The following is a 20,707-nucleotide window of genomic DNA, read 5'->3' as shown; positions in this document are numbered from 1 at the left end:
GGGAAACGAAACCCGAGCAAAGTTCATTAAACTGACCACTAATTTGTCTCTTTAAATGGCACCTTAGGAATATCACTGCATGGGAGAAAACAAATAACACGGCATGGTTTTCTAATCTGAACTGGTGTTTGATGCATTATTTATAACACAGAAGACTGCCTGCATTTAATATTGGAGCTGCTCATAGCATCTTTAAAAGATGATTTATGTGTTGTTGTGCTATTAAACTTCATGTAGCTATAAAGTCTGTGGAGATTTAAGGTAGTAGTAGTTAATCTGCCACCATCACATCACAGTACAGAAAGAATGCATTAAATCTTTGCTTTAAACCTTTTATATAGAGTTGCAACAGGATTTTGTTGCAGCTTACAAACTGATAGATTACCACTATATCCACGAGTTGGGTGTTTGTATTACTAATGGTACAGCACAAGTTATTTAAGTTCCAGCCATCTAGAACTTCCTGTCAAGCTACAAATACTCTTGTAAAGAAATAGGCCAAATACAGCTTTCCAAGAAATTGGAAGCATATACTGCACTTTTCTCAAAAAAAAAAAAATAATAATAAAAAAATAATACACAGGCACTATTCATTTCATTCAAGTTTTTCAAGTGTTACAACACTATATTCACTTCATAAACAGATGATACAAATGAAAGGATCAATGAACAAGACTTTTAAATCCAATTCCTAACTATTTTAGCATGTTTTCTTTTTTTTTTTTTTACTGCTGCTGTTATGTTCTTATTCAGTTAACTTTGTCTCGAGGGTTTATTTTTTATTTGTCAGTATGTCACTATTTCAGGTTGCGAGACAGTGGTGGCAGACAGGAATATATACATGGTCGATGAACATGTGGATTTGTAGCGTTCATGTGTGCAAGTCAAGGGCAAAGTGCATGTTCTGTAATAATGTCCCCCCCTCCCTCCTCCCCCACGTCCACCTTGATGCAGGCAGTCCCCTTGGTGGGGGGGACGTGGCTTTGTCACGGTCCACTCCACTGACCTGGCAACGTCAGATCAGTTCCTCTTTCAGAGGGTGGTGGTGGCTTCTCCCTTGAACAGACCAGCAGCCAAATAGTCCATAAATTACTACTTCATCATACCCATACAAGTAGTCATGATCCCGACATTGAATTAACAAATCATCACGCATTCTCTGCTTATTTCATTATCCTACCACCATACTGTCGCTCTGGGGATTCAAAAGCAAAACCCCAAGCACTTTATTAGTGTTGTTGAACACGTTAGTTTGACGACACAATGGCATTTACATAAGGATATAACTGAGGGCCAAAATGGTAAGTAAAAAAAATAAATAATATACAGATATATATATATATATTTTTTTTTTTTTTAAGACCTCACATTTAAATGTAACATCTTTCACACATCGACAAAACACCTCCTCTCACCCCCGCTCAGTTTGGGAATGGAGGGCTAAATAGAGATCCCTGCCATCATTGGTTGTTGCAAGGGCCCATTAAAAGAATTATCGATCTTACGAACTGGAGTGGTTCCAACTATGCATCTCCATTTTTTAATAAAAACTTGAAGCAGCCAATGACAGTGCTAGTAGGGAGGGACTAGTTAGAACCCTCATGGAGATTGTTGACAGAGCCCGGAGACACTGCGTTTCTGGGAAAAATCCAGGTTAGGCAGGTACGGCTCTCCTTGCAAGCATGAGCCACCTTGCTGCCTATGAAATGCTTTCCTGTTAAACATACCGATGGCAAGCCTTTGCGTCTCAAAGAACAATCCAGGTAAGTCTGATTCTTTCTTTATTGGTTCACATGCGTACCAGTCATGTGAACCCTTGCTGTTTGTTTTCAAACACACACTCCATAAATGCTGGCGGGTGTGCTATATAAGAATTACAAAAGTACAAGACATAAATAATTCCCACGCCCAACCAATGTTGAGGCATGTAAAGCTAACCCAAGGATTACTCCATTTGGTTACGTGTGTATTAGTTCTAGCTTACAGTTCTAAAGAATATCGCTCCTATCTTCTCACAGCAATATCTGGCTGATGAGTTAGTTTCACAGTGAAATAGTATACACTTTAAAAAGGTAATCTTTTCATAATTCAAGTCTAATGCTGCACAGAGAAATGTTGGTCCCTTTTCTGCAGTGAGCTATATTTCAACAAAGCAGACAGACCCGGGTTTGCCAGATATGAGCACCACACAAGTACAACAAACCATCTTAATATTTCATACCAGTAGAAAATACGCCTGGGTTTCTATTTAACATCTGCTGTCTTCAGGGTATTGAACCCCCATGAGATGCTCTTGATCTGTAATTGGGTAGTATACTGAATTAATCAGCAGTTTATCTTATTTTTAATTAAAATAATGATTTCATACTACTACTTGCATGGATTTACAGTTGTCTCCAACTTCAAGTAAAATTTAATTTGTACTTTCCAGTTTTTTAGATTAAGCTGTATGTGTTTATGTAAAATAAGACATTGGGGTTAAGCCCTAACGCAATTAAACCAAACTCTTGTCAACAGGTGTCAACATGAAGTGTGTGTATTTTGCTTCTACATACTATTACACAAATATGTAAATGGCAGTCTGTCAATTCAATTTCAAATACCACATCCTCACATACATGTTGTAAGGTCTGGCAAAATCCGAGCCAGAACGTCTCTGAATCGACAACAGAAATTAACAAGAAAAAATGCAATTCAGATAAGAGGTTTGTATACGATTTAGAAAACTCTTTACTCTTACACCTGGCATGCACATTGTCCATCCTGCACGATTATGAAATGAAAGATAAACCCAGAACTAAAAGAAAAAGATTGTAGCTATAAAAAGTACACTGGGCATTGGCAACACACAATTAATAAAAACTGAAATAAAAAAAGGCCCAAGGATTTTACTCTGCATAGACAACCCTTCATTTCCTCGACTGTTTTCTTCTACTATTTGTTTGACTGTTAGGGGGATTTGGTAGTTGCAGTATTGTCCTTTTTGGAAATAGACAATACGCAGTCAACAATACATTCAGTGCACATCCAACTAAATTTAATAATTTAAAACAAATGTTGAACACCCCTCACCATAGAAAGACAAACCCTGAAAGCAGAACACAGAAATAAATCAAAGTGATTAAACATGCCTTTAAACTGGCAATTCTTGCATTTACTCCACCACTGGGCTTAAAGACCAAGAGGAAGATAAAGTATTTTCACAGGAGCACTTCAGCGAACACTGATAGTCTTCCCTTTATCTCCAGGACTGCTGTCTCACTTCAGCAAGCAAACCTCCCAGCGAGTGGTCAGCTTCCCATGCAATTATTAAACCTCTGAATGCCAGCCGGGGGATCAGCCTGCAGGCTTCCACACCTGAGCCCTGTGGCATGGACACAGGCACTTTAGATCAACATCACAAATAAACAGCACATTCATATGCAGCTTGTCATTGCACCCAAGCTCCCCATCAGACAGATGTCATCTAAATGAGATTGATGAAGAAAAGATAAATAACCCTGATGAAGAGAATTCATTGCTATAATTCTGGAACAATACATTGCCTTATATTTTAAGGACCAATACATGCAATCTAATACATTATGCAGAATATTTAATATGTTCAAAAGATTAAAAAAATGTTGTTCTATCCCTATGCAAATGAACTGGCTACTCACATCCGATACTCACATCCGATAGATACACTGAACCAGTTTAATATATAGGCACCGGAACTATTCTCTTGAATGAACCTTCTACTTTTATGTTCAAGGTAGATCTATAGCTCCCCACATGACAAATTACATCATTCTGCAGTAGCTGTTTGGTACTTGGCATCACAGTTCTGAAGTGGCTTCAGGCCTTCAGGGCTGAAACTGCTCATATCTTCAGCAATCCATAAGTGTTCCTCTGGAGGCCAGCACTTGCCTCATGATAAAATATGACTCATAAATCAGGATGCAGAAGTGGCGCTTGTGCACTTCACCATCTATCTTTGCGGCTGGTCTCTGAAGGGTGTTGGGTAGAGCTTATATCTCAGCGGAGCGACAAGGGACCGTGCTATCATGTAGCTGGCATTGACAAAGCATGTGCTGCTTAAAGTCTAAAAGACCATGCTAAGGCTGTGAGTATATAACAAAAAAATAAATAAATAAAAAACACTGCACAGATCCTGCTTGTGCTAGTATGCCTTAGGCAGCAGCAGAATCTGTTGCGACTCATCTTCAAACAGCAATGATCCAGGGCTCTAGGAGCCTGCAGAAACTGGCTAAGCCTGCGGCCTTCATTTCGTTAAGTTGAACATCTTCAAAGTCTAGAAATATAACTGTAGGGCACAGCAGCTGCCATGGCAGATTTGATTCTCTCAGCTTTCAGCAGCTTGCAACTTGAGATTCTTGCAAAATAATTTTTGAAGTTGCCATTATTGCCTGTCACAAATTTATAAATATTGTGCGCTATCTGCTGTGGCAAGACTCTCGTGGGACACTGCAGTATGCCCAAAGCATAACAGAATGAATAACGGTCTCGATTCTTCAAATGAATGCTAAAATTTACTTTGTTCACATATTGATGCAGTCTGCAATCAACTTCAATAGCACATAATATATAGCAGAGAAGGGAACCCCGATTATTTTTCAACAGTATTCAAATGATGCTTTCATTAAGCTGCATTAATTAGATATCTTTAATGCTAAATTTGCAAGTCGATACCAGGGGCTACAGGACATTTTGCACATTTTGCCTTTGAATTGCACCCCTGTGATCTCAGGGTCTTCTAGTGCACCACAGCAGTAGCAAGGCATCCTGACAATTAGTACAAAAGGGAATAATGTTGAACTTTACAGATACATTATTCATCAACACGCTATTTAAATAAATCATAGTTCTCTATGTTTCAACTTTTTCCCCTCAATATAATGCATTACAAAATGACAGTGGTTTATCTCTAGTCCACATTTAACAGTTATAAATTCTAGTTATTAGACCAACAAATATTTGTCTTTTTAAAGCATTACATAATTAAGGGAATCTGCAACTGCTTGTTGTTAAAATTAAATATATAAACCTCTAAAGAAACGAAAGCATTCTTTATGTACAGTGCTAGTGTGATATGTTTGAAAGCAACGTATTATTCTACTCTCTTGAGCAGTGTAGTATTTAGCTAAGATCCCAGAGTAACACTGAAGATGATCTTTGAGTGCTGCACCTCGGCATGTGGTTACGGAACAACTTTCAAAGTGAAATTCTCCCACCTTTGGGATTCACACTAGCTTTGTTTTGTTAACCTCTCATTCAGCGCATAATGATTTCCTTCAGAGAAGTCCTGTAAAATCAAAGTCGATCTGCAGTAGAGCTGTGAAACACATTTCCACTCTCATTGTACCTCTAAGATGAAATGTGCTTAGTTCAAGATTAAAGCATATATTTTAAAATAGGGGTTTTAAAAGCACAGAATGTACCATTTATATGCATTGAGGCTGAAGGATAAAAACAGATTTGATGCTGAAGTCATCCAGTTTACCCAAGCGGTATGTACTATACAGTTAACCCTTTGCGGTCCATTGTCGGACTGGGTCCGACATTGCAATTATTCCTCACAGGTCCTTTGTCGGACTGGGTCCGACATCATTATAGCAACGCAATAAACGTGTGTTTAGTCGTTTTTTCTCCGGAAAAAGCCGAGAAAACCATTCAATTGCCGAGTGGGAGCGACAGGAGCCGAAACAAGTCGAAAAAAAAATAAATAAAAAAAGGCATCTCTCATGAATAGTCATACATGGTATCAGGTATCAGATAACGGGGCGTTCATAGTAAACAAGCTGGCTGAGTGCGTCAGCGCACAGACACTATCATGGACATTTGCAGAGCTTTTTTCAGATGTTATAGTAATAAAATAATGACTTGGATCGCATTATTGAGGAGTTTGGTGATAAAACGAGTGATCCGGAGATGATCGATCGGTATGTACGACTATTATTATTATTATTATTATTATTATTTATTTATTTATTTCTTACATAGGTGAACGCTATAGCAAACGAAAGGGTGGGGCGGGGCTGGAGATGCCTAGTGAGTGCTTTGTTGATATGCAGGGCCATTTAAACCCGTTTGACTGTGAAAAAAAATACTTTTAAACAGCGCGTATAAAATTAACTGCGCGTGTGAAAATTAATTAGACCTGGCGTGCCTGACGCGCAGTTAATAAATGGACTGCAAAGGGTTAAAGGGTACATAAGGACTTCATTTTATTGTGTTGCATGTTCCCATGTGTTGCTACAACTGTTTAGGTAAGGTGTGTATTGTTTGTTTAATTATTATTTTTTATCTTTTAACATTTTGACCACTTCATTCCCTGCCTAAAGATGGCTTCCCATGTACCTGCATGGACCTCTCAGAACTACATTTCCCATCATCCTCCTGCTCATTGGTAAATTATGGGAAATGTAGTTCTGAGAGTTCCATGCAGGTACATATTAAGCCATTTTGAGGCAGGGAATGCAATTTGAACGTTTAAAAAGTGGTCAATGTAAAAAAAATAATAAAATAAAACAATAAAACACACCTTATGTAAACAGTTGTAGCAACACATGGGAACACGTAACACAATAAAAAGGTCCTTATGTACCCTTTAAGTTGGCAGAAAGCATCTGCATAAAACAGATAAGGGTGATATAGTAAGAAGTTATTTAGCTGGTTTAAACAAGTAAATGGTTTTGCCCTTACCTCCATGTCTTGCTTGTATCTGTCCTCAAATACTGCCATTGCTGCCAAAGAGCCAGATCCTATGAAAATATTACACTAATTAGCCAGCTGGAAGAGAACGCTTTTCAGAATGATCTTTATTTTTTCTTTGAAGCTCCAAAACTAGTTGCTGTACTTGCCTCTAATTGCAGTTTTAGCTCTTGAAATAATTAGAAATGTGGAACAATTATGCCAATGAATTCAGTGTTAATTTCTACCCCTATTACACTGACTATATAAAACATTCACGGCTATTACTGGGTTCATACACCTTTGAAAGAATACATTTTCAGACTTTTTCCAGGCCTATTTAACAAACAATCCAGACTTACCTTGCACGATTCTCGACAACAAGACTAATTTTAAATACTCCATAGACATACTTGAGTCACACATCATGGTCAGTAAAATATAGCACTGACTTGTCTTTAGGATTATTTTTAGTCGTTTGATTAGGAAATAGTCCTAAAGCAAATAACATAGGTGTGTAAAAATAAAAAGTAAAAAAAAAAAAAGGTTTCAGTACACATAATTTGTACTGACTTATAGGATTAGTTTTCATTTTTTGGCGCTTGCTGCCTAGCTCTTGCTCTAAAACTCTGCAGCTCCGATTAAGAACATAAGAAAGTTTACAAACGAGGGGAGGCCATTCGGCCCATTTTGCTCGTTTGGTTGTTAGTAGCTTACTGATCCCAGAATCTCATCAAGCAGCTTCTTGAAGGATCCCAGGGTGTCAGCTTCAACAACATTACTGGGGATTTGGTTCCAGACCCTCACAATTCTCTGTGTAAAAAAGTGCCTCCTATTTTCTGTTCTGAATGCCCCTTTATCTAATCTCCATCAGGACCCCTGGTCCTTGTTTCTTTTTTCAGGTCAAAAAAGTCATATTGGAATTTACGTTGAAATTTTAACTCCTAGGGCGTGCCGACAGGGTCAAAGTTATAATGGAACACGTATAGGAAGTCATATGTGCTCTATGAAAAAATGTTAATCGCCCGTGATCTCTAACCTCTCCTTAAGGTCAAACGATGTATGACATCATCAACATACACCCCTGGCTATAAAACTGCCTATAACTTCTGATCGGCTGCACCAAAATGCACAAAATGCACAAGGACTATGGGATGTTGTGGTCAATATTGCGGCCTTTGGCCACATGGTGTGGCAGCCATCTTAGATTTTTCAAAAGTCTTCTCATATTTGTGCCAAAATTGACACAGTTAGCACTGTTGTGATGATAACGTTTCATCTATAATAATAACCAATGCGCTTAAATTTCACGATAACTGCTTGGAAGCCTTTGTAGTTGCTCTTCTTTGCACTCTTTCTAGAGCAGCAATATCCTTTTTGTACGAGGTGATCAGAACTGAACACAATATTCTAGGTGAGGTCTTACTAATGCATTGTAAAGTTTTAACATTACTTCCCTTGATTTAAATTCAACACTTCACAATATATCCGAGCATCTTGTTGGCCTTTTTTATAGCTTCCCCACATTGTCTAGATGAAGACATTTCTGAGTCAACATAAACTCCTAGGTCTTTTTCAGTTCCCTTCTTCAATTTCAGTATCTCCCATATGATATTTATAATGCACATTTTTATTGCCTGCATGCAATACTTTACACTTTTCACTATTAAATGTCATTTGCCATGTGTCTGCCCAGTTCTGAATGCTGTCTAGATCATTTTGAATGACCTTTGCTACTGCAAGTGTTTGCCACTCCTCCTATTTAAGAATATGTTTTTTCCCCCCTCCCAAAACCAGTGTTAAAATGGATTCAAATGAGCTATCATCTTTTATTTTTCAATATTGTCTGCATTAGGTGCTTTTTACCCAGAGATGCAGAACAGTTGTGCACACGGACACGATGAGTGCCAAAGGATTTGGTCCGGACCTAAACGTTTCCTTCTAGCTGTAATCTTTTGGGAGCCGACAGGAACACTCAAGTCAGCATCAGCTGCCACCCACCACACTCCCCTCCCCCTGCTGTCTTTAAAACTTAAAACGCGGCACTGAAATATACAGCTTTCATTAACTAAGCAGTTGCCCACAATTCACGGTTTACCTTGTCTTTTGATTTAACCCTTGGTATTTTGTAAAAACAAAACACTGTTCCTGTTCATTGTGGCTCTATAAAAAGAATAAACGGTTCCCTTAGCTTTACCTTGCTCCATTCTACCATGCAGATGCAAGACACAGTCACAGGAAATCATTTAAAATTATTTTAGGGGTCTATTTAAAGAAAGAAGATAACAAAGCACAGGGACTTTAGCTTGTTAATTTAACTAGAGTGGGGTTGATCTACATAGAGATTAGTTTCTTTTTTAAAGTGATGTGTTTATTTATTTATTTTTAATGCTTGCTATGTACTTAAACACAGCATGAACTTAATTGCAGAATACAGTACAGTATTTTGGCGAAGAGAAAACCCCTCGAGAAGCAAGCAAAGGGTTCTCGAAGACAGACCACTGGACTCAATATGCCAAGGCCAATCATGATATGAATCAATAAATACAAATGTATGTATTACTTATGTCATGACACACATGCATCAAATGAAAAGCAATGGGCAAGCACTCTCGCGATGAAGTGTCAGTTTTGAAAAGATTGAATAAACCATTTGAATTTCAGTTTGATGATGACGAGTTATCAGGTTACAAAACAGAACTATCAGTTTTGAATTGGTTAGCAACAAAATCATGATCAGTGTCAAAAAGGTGTTCTTTTAAGCGAAGTTCCTGTTCTTTAGGGGGAGCATTTACAATGGGAAAATTCAGCTTCACCAGAAGGTTGTGCCCTAAGCTCAGGAGGTGTTCCTATACGCAGAGACTACTGTACTGGATGTTGAGGGAATATCTTTGTTTTAACTTTTTTATTTTGGTAAATGTTTTATAATTAAAATGCTATGGGTCAGAAGGTGAAGGGTGATTACTGCAAAAAATAAGAGATGTTTTGAACACATTAAGAAACTTTGGGGCAGATTCATAAAGCTTAAGGATGGTGGGTGTATAGATTTCATTAAATGCATCACATACTGTATTCTATAAAGCCATTCCACCAACAACATATTTTAATATAATCTCCATGATGTTAAGCAGCTAGTTTATTTATTTTCTGAATAATGCAAATGGCTATTTAGACACCCCTGCCCCCCATTTCAAACTTCTAAATAACGTTACTCGCATTTTGGTTGACAGACTTTTATACAACAGATAAAGGTTGCTAGCATTCAGAGTAATGTGTAGATGTTAAAGCAAAGCATACCACAGTAATAGAATGGCAAGTCTTAACAGGGGAGTCAATTATGCTTGTTACATAATAGTAACAAGTTTCAAACGTATAAATTAAACAACAGTTTTTAATTATTTTTGCACATTTAATCAAGTATCTTATCAGATTCTAAGTGAAATCTAATCAAGTATCTTATCAGATTCTAAGTGAAATAGAAAAAAAGTAGCCTAACCTATAGCTTTTGTTAATCGTAAACATTTAAATTTGATTGGGATAAATACCCCCACAGTTAGGCTACTAGAAAAGCAATTGACCATATTTGAAACCAATAGTTTGCACAGCACAGAATACAAAATAAAAGATTCCATAAGACACCCCCCCCCCTTTTTTTATTTTTATAAAAAGCCTATTAAAGTGCTTCATAATGTTGTTCTGCTGAATAATATACATCCAACTCCCATTTTTCAATCCAATTAAAATAAAGTTTTTGGCATTTATTACATGTTCTCATTTTGCATACCGCAATCCGTTTAACTAGGTTACATAGAGGGCTAGAGCTCCATTTCCCATGATTTGTGTATATCACTTGACCACCTCAATGGCTTCGTTGTGGTGAGCAGGCAGTGATTAAAGCGCTTCAAATGGGATGTCCTGCTGTTTTTATCAAGTCTACTGAATCTGTAATGAAACGAGAGAAGCGGACAGTGATGGCACTTGAGAAAATAGACTACCTTCTCTATCATTTAAACAGGCCCAATTATATATCCGATCTAATAGGTGGAAGCAGCACCCGTTAAAAGACAGAAATCAATGAACATGGCAATAGTAATCCGTCTGATAGAAACTCCTGTTAGGGAATATTGCTGTGGTTGTGGATCATTACACAACCCATATGAAATTTATTACTGGAAAGAAAGCAGTGGGAAGCTCCACGTGCGCACTGTATTACAGGCACTGACTGCACATTTAGGAGCCTGATGGCAACAAAGTGACTCCTAATTTTAAGAAAATATTCAGTTTAAAATTCTGCGTTTTGTGACTTTTCCTCCAAAACAAAATTACAAATGGCCATCCGCTTAGTTAAATAAACATACACCCACTAACTGAATAGGGAAAACTGAAATGATAGAAAAAAAACTGTACCACAGCAGTACACACTACATGATATACAGTGAAGTATTTACAATCAGTTACAAATGGGTATTGTAATGTACAGCCTTCTGTATAAAATGTATAAAAAGTATCGTTCAGCGTAATGTCGACATGCTTAACAACGCTTGAACGCCCCCACGTAGAACAGGCATATTCTGCTGTTCTGTAAGAGTGCTAGGGCGGTGTTACATAGGGTGGTTGGTTGGGCTTCCCATTTGGAATTGACCAGTTTTTGCAGGATGCTGTTCCGTGTACCCACTTTAGCCTTGCTGTTCATACAGTGCTGTTTATATGTCAGTGCTCGGTCTAGGGTCACTCCCAGGTACACAGATTGGCTGTGATGAGTCAGTTTTGCGCCCTCCCAGCTGACATGCAGTGTTCACTTTGTTTCGCGGTTCCTTAGGTGGAAGGTGCATATCTGTGTTTTGCTTAGGTTTGGCTTAAGGAGGTTTTCCTGGTAGTAAGTTGACATTTCTGTGAGGGCTCCTTCTAGTATCCTCTGTATGTGATCAAACTTCTTTTGTTGGGTGGTAATGCAAAGATCGCCTGCGTAGATGAAACAGTTGCAGTTGGGTGGTAAAGGTCGGTCATTTGTATAGACATTGAAGAGCATTGGTGCAAGTACACTGCCTTGGGGTGGACCATTCTTCAGTGATCTCCACCTGCTCTTCCAGCCGTTCATTTCTACGAAAAAGCGCCTATTCTCCAGCAGGCTTCTGATGACTTGACTGAGGTCCAGGTCGCCTGTCATCTTGTATATTTTATATATCATTGTAAGGTGTTGGACAGTGTCACAGGCAACTGACAGGTCGATGAAAGCTGCTCCTATGATGAGTTTTTGTTCATACCCATCCTCAATGTGTTGTGTGAGGTTCAGTAGTTGTCCTGCGCAGGAACGGTCTGGTCTGAATCCAGCCTGATCAGATATCATTTTGTAGTCAATGATGGGTGATATTCTTTGCAGAATAAGGAGCTCGTACAGCTTGTAATGCTGAGGAGTTAAATGGGCCGACAGCTCTTCGGTGATGTTAAATCTATGCCTGGTTTTGACAGGGCTATCACCCTGGCTCTCCTCCATACCTTTGTTTATTTAATAACTTAAACTGAAAATTATCTACAGTACAAGGCAGAATAAGCAAGATAGGCTGGAATGTGTTCCTTTATTTTGACTATGTATGAACATCTGCAGTACCTCAACAATAATGACTATGGAGGCCTAATCCAAATGCTAACCCTTGGGACCATGGCCTCTAGCATGGCCTGGAAGTCCACAAAGAAAAAATGGGTTGTTACTTTGCATCAATATTCTCTCAAAAGCCAATGCTTACCATCTGGCAAAAAGAAACAAAAAACACATGTTTCATAGAACAGTTGGGAGTTATAAATTCAGTACTTTCTAAAAAAAAAAAAAAAAAAAACACAACTCACAAGGTGGTACAGATTGGTTGTTTTGCGTTTGTTTATTTTTAAAATTACAGCAACTCAGGATAAGATCCCCATATAGACTCTTATTTTCTAAGTAAAGCTGGTCAGGAATATGGAGGTTGGAAGTTACGGTTTTACACTCCTAGTGAAAAGAGCCTGCCAATGTCCACTGCCATTTGGAAACATGTCGTAGGGTTGATGGTGAATGACTTGGCATTGCATTCCACTTCAAACACTCTTAGAGGAGGATAGCATACTCCATGATAGCAAACAGGTCTGTGCAGGACTTAAGCAACATTGACCACTTCAGAATCTTAATGCAATTAAACTATAAACTGGCACTTTAAAAACATGCCATTAGGGATGAATCGACCCATTTCTGAATGTTAGTTTTGCATTGTGCAAGATGGTCCCTAGATTGTGTTTCTTTGTGATTGTGTCATGTCAATGAAAAACTGTAAAGCAACTACAGGTAATATATATTGTAAATGAACTCACCCACTCGGGTTCGTTGCCCCTTTAAAAATACGACCCAGGACACTCAAATGGATTTTTTTCAGCGCTCACTCGCTATTTTTTTAATAAACACAAAAGTAAAAGCAAAGTACACAAAATAAACACCTAGCTCTTTCTGAGCACTAACTACACAAGCAGGAACCTAACTATCACAGGACGGCTAAGCCATTTCCCTGTTCCACAAAACTTAACCACACAGGTTTGCACTGTACCTTTTTCCTCGGGACTGCCAGGAAGCAGAGCACTCCTTTCTGCCTCCTTCTCTTTAGCAGCCCCGAGCAGACTGCCTGCTCTCCTTTTAAACCCCGCACCTGGGCCTAATTTCCAATAGCGCCCAGGTGCGGATGATAATTAACAATAAAACAATTAGACAATTAAACTAAACAATAAGCAAATCAATTAGTAAATCAAATGAAACAATAAAACAACAGAAATCAAACAAAAAGGTGCATTTCTATAGCAGGGAGGTTTTAACCCCCTCCCTGCTGTTTCTCATTACCCTCTATCTCACAATATATAAAAAAAAATCTAATCTCTCTCAATCAAAGAGTAATTGTGAAGCATTCTGGTACCAGTACACTGGAAGTGTTGTCATGCCCATGACAATCAGCAAGAGTGACAGTAGCATTCTAGTAGAATACATTACATTGTTAACTAGGGATGTAACAAAGGGTACAATTTGACTTTCAAAGGCTCGGAACACATTACTGAAGGAAGGTGCGACCCTTCGATGGCACTAATTCGCATAATTTACTGGTGACATCACCACAGCTACTTGTTTATATTTGATTGAAAATTACAGGTAATCCATATAACAAATAAAATATTCACATGTAGTCTAGAAATACGTTATATAGAACAGCAATCATGTTTTTATAATTTAAATAAAAATACACGTTTATGTACACAATTGATGCTGTTTGCGATATATGCAGAAAGCTTGCATTGCAGCAGCACCATATTGCGGCCAATTAAAAGAACAAAGCTTTATTTAACAGTCACCATACCAAGCAGGTTATTAGGCGTCATATTTTACTATTTTAATACTACTACTAGTACAAATAAATCTAGATCCCAGAGATTGGTACGCTAATGACTTTGCTGTCGAGATGGCGAATGAAAAAATTTAAGTTCTGCCTCTGGATAACACGAGCGGGTGGGGGGTGGGGGGGGGATAGACGGTGCTTAGTTTTTTTTTTTTGTTTTTTTTTTTAATTATTAGTGTACCATACCCCCCCACCAGTGCTTTGTCATTATATACCCTGCTCTAATGCAACACCCTATAGAGTTGCTATGTATAACAATTTGGTAGTGGATTTTAATACAACTTTTGTTTTAGTAATATGCATTATACATCAAAAGATCAAATTTTGCATGCAAGTGACATTTAATGTGCGATTTATAATAGTCACATATTAAACAGTTTCTGTTAACAGAAAAAAAAAAAAAAAACAGTGTGTAAATGCCATCTGACAAACCTTCAGAGGTTTAGAACTACCTATGAGTTCCAGGCTAGGGAACAAACCTTCGAATACAGCTCTACTGTTAACCAAGTATTTACTGCTTTTCTATGAACAAACGATAACCTGTGTTGAATTGAATCCATTTGATGTGCATTAGTAATCATGTTTAATATATTTAAATTAATTTGTTATACCCCCTGAATTTACACTATATTGAAAAAGTGTTATTAGAAGTACCTCAGCAATTAACCTGGATTTCTTTGGCACCTGCTGTTTTTACATTAAGGAGAGTTTCTGAAATTCTAACCTCTAACACCACTCCCCCTAGAAAGCACAACCCTATGCAACCATCGGCAACCCTTTAGCACTACATTAAGGCTTGGGTTTGATACTCAGGGATCTGTCAAGTCATTTGTTACCAGTTGCATCTTGACGAAAGGCACTATGGGAAAGTTAGATTAAATCCATGCTCCTGACTTCCATGGTAAAAGAGTGCCGCCTCGCATTCACTTTGGGTGGCTTTTGCCCAACACTTACCTGACACATACAGGTTGCAGTAACTTAGAAACAGAACTCTGCTAGAAGCCCTCATACAACAGATCTGATGTGGTTTCCCTGATACGTTACCGTTGATAAGTGTTTCTTCCCAAAGTTTAAACATTTAGGTAATTCATCCAAAACTAACACTCCAACTGATCAGAACTAATCTTGAATTTGCTAGGTAGTGCAAGACCAGTGCTGCTCCGGGTTTGTGAAACTAGGCGTTAGACAGGGATGGGCAACTCTGGTCCTGGAGGTCTATTCTACACCAGGGCTAATGAAACAATTAATTGCTTCAGGAGCTGTATGGAGATTTCATCGGCCGAATGCCTGGTCTGAATGGACAGTTGCCCATCCCAGCGACTGTGCTGCAACCTGAAGAAAATACTCGGCATACGATCAGACCTAATTCCACCTTGAGAATAATACAAGGCAGTGCTGAATCAAATGCAGTTTCTTGTTGCATTGGATGGTTGACTGTGCTACATTATTAGCATGTTTATAAAATTCTGCATCATTTTGTACAAATTTGCAAAATTCTGTACTTCAAAAGATCAAGAAAAATTAAATAAATAATAATTGATATTAAAATAAAATGGAGTACAATTGATTTATATATGTGTATATTTTATTATTCCACATCAGAATTCCGTTCTCAATTGCTCCAATTCTGCAACAGAATTTAAATCCTGAAAAAACACAGTAAAAACAGACATGCATGAAACAAACAAACAAACAAACAAACAAAAACAAACATGTTCAAGGGCACCAATGAAGCTCTTATGTAACCCCAATTTAGATTTCTGGGTCTTTGATAAACAGCAATCTATAAAATGTCTATACAAGAAACTAAAACACACACCACAAGGCTTGACAGGTTTGTCCAAGTTATACATTTATAATAATAATGATTTTTTTTAATGATTATTTGCTATTGCTGCATCAGCTGGCGACCTAAGGAACACATTTGAGTGATTTAGCCCTCAGGTACCAGCAGAGTCTGCCTTATCTACATTTCAGTAACAGAAGTAGCAACTGGATCCAGATGAAACATCTTAGCCCTCATTAAAAATGCTTCACAGTTGCAACTTGCAAGCTAGTAAAATCCATTAGCTTGAACTTCTGACCACAGCTGTGAAACCTTGCTATATAATTTCATAGCTTCAGTATGAATTCCAACAATTGTAGCAAAAAAAGAATCAATTTTTTTTTTTTTTTAAAAAAGGTAAATCTCTTAAAGTGTCATCATTATGAATAACGTGTTGCCTTTCTAACCAGCTTTTTCAAGGGAACCGTCTCAGCAGCCAACAGGAATCCCATTTTATATATATATATATATATATATATATATATATATATATATATAATGTTTACAAGAACAACAACAATAATAATAAATATAGCTGCAAGCAGCAATGCCGGTGGCATAGCACCCCATTGGCCTTTACTAGTCTTAGAACTCTGAAGGCTGTACTATATTCTACCACAGTACAATATATGCTGAAATTTGATTTGCTTGTGGCCTCCATGTTTTTTGACGCAGCAATTTTTCTTTTAACAAACTTCATAGGTCAAAGGTCAAGGTCTATGTTAACATTAGATAAATACTGCAATATATACAAATATGTGCAAATTCACCACAGCTGAAGTTTGATTGGCTTGCAGTGGCCATTTTTTTTTTATGTAGTGACTTATGGCCGCCAAACCATGTGACCAATCGACTTCTCTTGAACAAATCTAAATCTAGGACATAAGGGTAGTCTGTGCCCCAAGTTTCACATCCCTACCATAAACGGTTTCAGAGAAGATTTTCTGAAATTGTCAAATTCTTGAAAAATCCAATATGGCTGCCAAACCACAGGCCTCTACCATCGTGTCAAGTTCTCGTGCAACTGAATTTTAGACATTTCAAAATTTGGCGGAATAATCTTAATAACGAGAAGGTTCCAGCAACTCCGCTGCGCAGCCCCCTAATCATTTTAACAATAACAATAGGGTTCCAGAAACTTCGTTGCGTGGCCCCTAATCATTAACAATAGGGTTCCAGCAGCTCCGCTGCGCAGCCCCCTAATCATTTTAACATTAACAATAGGGTTCCAGCAGCTCTGGTGCGCAGCCCCCTAATCATTTTAACAATAACAATAGGGTTCCAGCAGCTCCGCTGCGCAGCCCCCTAATCATTTTAACATTAACAATAGGGTTCCAGCAGCTCCGCTGCGCAGCCCCCTAATCATTTTAACAATAACAATAGGGTTCCAGCAGCTCCGGTGCGCAGCCCCCTAATCATTTTAACATTAACAATAGGGTTCCAGCAGCTCCGCTGCGCAGCCCCCTAATCATTTTAACATTAACAATAGGGTTCCAGCAGCTCTGCTGCGCAGCCCCCTAATCATTTTAACATTAACAATAGGGTTCCAGCAGCTCCGCTGCGCAGCCCCCTAATCATTTTAACATTAACAATAGGGTTGCAGAAACTCCGGTGCGCGGCCCCCTAATCATTTTAACATTAACAATAGGGTTCCAGAAACTTCGTTGCGTGGCCCCTAATCATTAACAATAGGGTTCCAGCAACTTTGTTGCTTGGCCCCCTAAAGTGTTTTTTTTATTGAAATTACTAAAATACTGTTTTGTTTTTTAAATGCATGTGTTACACTCCTAGTCAGGATTTGGTCAATCACAAAAAAAAAAAAAAAATTCGCTATTTGAGCATTTACAAATTATCAGAGTACAAAATTAGACGTTATTTTGGTCTTTAAGCTAATTATTTTGATCAAATTGCAAAATGTAAAATACCAAACAAGCAAAGAATGAAACACAAAAGAGACAGCTTCTTTGGTCTTTGAGTAAAGCGATATAATCAAATTGCGAAATGTAAAATACCAAACAAACAAAGAACAAAGCATAAAAGGAGACAGCTTCTGTCTTCGTTCTGCTGGAGGATCTCTGGAGCGCCTTTACAGTTTAACTGAACTTAAATTGTCTGATCGTTCATTCCTAGAGCCCAGTGTTTTTTTGCAAATACAAAAACAGCACATAAAACCAAAATGTAATATATAAAATGAAAAACTAAATGCAAATATAAAAAAACAAAACTAAAAATGTATAAAAGCAAGCACAAAATTACATTTTTAAAAATTGGGAGGGTTATACAAAAATACTTTAAACAAATACTTGCAATCGTAGTTGCCAAGCTTCAGCCGTTACCATAGACATGTTCTGAAGGGAAACGGAAGCTCTGACTAGCACTTGAGCAGATTTATAATTTGGAGCAAGTCATTTGGTATTAAAATTGTGATGGAATAGAAGAGACATTTGTTTCTAAAATGCCCAAACCATGCATAACAATTAAACACTGATGCAAAGAATTTCTCCTGACTTCTTAGTCAACTGGTTAATCCACTGGAGAAGCCACTCAGGCATCCGTGAAGAAAAATATGTTGACGGAATGTATTGCGAACTAGCCACTGCTGAGGGAAGTGGAAATAAATATTTTTTTCTATAAATTTAGTAGTCGCCAATTCGTTTCTTTGTTGTTTTCTCCCCAATTTAATGGTGTCCAATTATTTTTTGTTAGGCTCAGCTCACCGCTACAACCCTACAAATAAGACTTAACCAAGTGGAGCTCTCAATATGGTTTCTTTTGAAAACTTTGTCATCACCTCTAGTAAAACCTTTTAGAAGGGTTTCTTACCTTCAAAAAGCAGTCTCCGGTGGCAAGGTCTGCTGCCGATTGGGGTCTGCAAAACCTGTTTTCTAAAAAGTGGTAGTTCACCGATTCATATGATTTATGAGAATATTAAAACGTTTAGAAGACGATTTGTCTTTCACTTAAATAGTGATTAGACAAACGTGGATTGTCATTTGATTTAGCAGTTTAAATACTGTATACAGTAATCTTAATATGAATAAAACCATTTTATTGGTGTTTGTTTTTCCCCTCAAACTATTTTCTAAACAACAAGGCGAGAACATTACGAACGTTATTTCAAACTCGCTTGAAGTTTAATGTTTGAAGTCACTATAATCCTAAATTGCTTACCACAACCCCCTTACAAATGAGGCCACGGTCTCAATTAGTTAACGTCCTGCATAGACAGACAATAAATACATAAATAAATAATGAATCAATGACATATATCTTACAAATACAATTTATTGATTTCATGTTCATTCAATACAAAAATATTGTATTTAAAAAAAGCTTGTATTTTACTTGATGCCCATTTTTAACACCCCACAATTAATTGCTATTTGCAGATTGAGGAGCATCTTTCAAATCTGTTCAGGAACTGTGCATTTGCTCAACGCACATTTTGCAATTTGATTATATCGTTTTACTCAAAGATCGAAGAAGCTTTGTTCTTTGCTTGTCTGATATTTTCCATTTCTCAATTTGGAGCAACAATGATTTTGCTCAAAGACCGAAATAACCTTTTCTTCCTTTCTGTTTCGGTCTTTGCTTCTTTGATATTTTCCATGTCGCAATTTGAGCAAAATAAATTAAAAAATATAACCTTTCATTTCGTTCTTTGGCAATTTGTAAATGCTCAAATCACAAAATGGTTATTTTTAAAATCTGTGACTGACTGAAAGCTGACAATGAATGTAACATATATGTTTACAATAATTACAACACCGCCCCCACCCTCCCCAGTTCAGCTCTACAGTTCTAGTTGCTGCCACATGTAACTTCAATTAGCTCAGTAAGAGCCAGCGCCATCTAGTGACCTGCCACTTTGGATCCAGTTTCATTCCGTCTTGCTGCCAATAGACTTCTGTGCACTAGATGTTGCTGGAGTTTACTAATATAAAAGAGATTCGATCTAGAAAGTAAGAAAATCCCATTTTAAAACTACTCACTCCAAGTTAAATCAGTATTGGTTCTGGCCATTGCAGAATCACTATATTATATTGCCACAAACAGGTAGTTTAAAATAGTTCTAAAAATGCGTCATCCAGTTTAGCGGTCAGGAGTTATTACAAAAAAAATAAACATTTGTGTAATTGCAACATAATGCATTGAAATCGCTAGCATTATAATTAGGGACCTACCTAAATCGCGATTTCGCGGAAATCGTGAAATTGAGAAATTCACCTCTTAGGGGCCAATGCATACAAACAAGTACGGAGAGGAAAAAAAAAGAAAACTTGTTTAAATGAACTACTGCACAACACAAGTGACGCAAACTACGTATCTTCCTTCTGTAGATAGCCCTTTTTGATTCCTTCGCCGTCCTGTGTGCATTGCACTTAAGCAAAAAACAAACAAACAAAAAATGTCCACAAGTAACATTTACAAAATCAATTCTCCAAAGCAGTTAACATTCTTGTTTACTATTCAAATGACAAAGATTTAATCAGCCAATCAGTGCATCTTTACTGCTTTTATGTGACCTGTACTGTGCAGGAGGGGGCGGGACAAAGTTGGTGCTGCATTGTTTTGATTTAGGTTGCTAAAATCTAGTTGTCAGCATTGGAGAGAAAATAGTAGAAATGGACGACAAAAAAAGCAAAGTATATTTCGGCTGATGATCGTTTTAAGATATTTCCCAAAGAAACTACATGCAGACTGAGGTAATTGTTTTCCATATCTTAATGTGTATTAGGAGAAAATACGATCGATCGCTATTTAGCTTCAGAATCACACATTAAAC

The 20,707-nt window shown here is 37.6% G+C and overlaps 1 protein-coding gene across 2 annotated transcripts in view; it reads right to left on the bottom strand.

Annotated features, from left to right (window-relative positions):
- The window catches only part of LOC117422014 (proteasome subunit beta type-7-like), a 53,711-nt gene that overhangs the window by 9,137 nt on the left and 23,867 nt on the right, over window positions 1-20,707 (bottom strand). For both annotated transcript variants that reach the window (XM_058987160.1, XM_058987161.1), the window contains exon 6: window positions 6,706-6,764. In XM_058987160.1, the coding sequence (XP_058843143.1) occupies window positions 6,706-6,764 (59 nt within the window). The remainder of the gene's footprint in view (window positions 1-6,705; window positions 6,765-20,707) is intronic.

Source organism: Acipenser ruthenus, chromosome 15 (assembly GCF_902713425.1).
Source record: "Acipenser ruthenus chromosome 15, fAciRut3.2 maternal haplotype, whole genome shotgun sequence".
Lineage (NCBI taxonomy): Eukaryota > Metazoa > Chordata > Actinopteri > Acipenseriformes > Acipenseridae > Acipenser > Acipenser ruthenus.
Note: the sequence above shows the minus strand (reverse complement) of the source record. Positions and strands in the feature narration are given on the sequence as shown.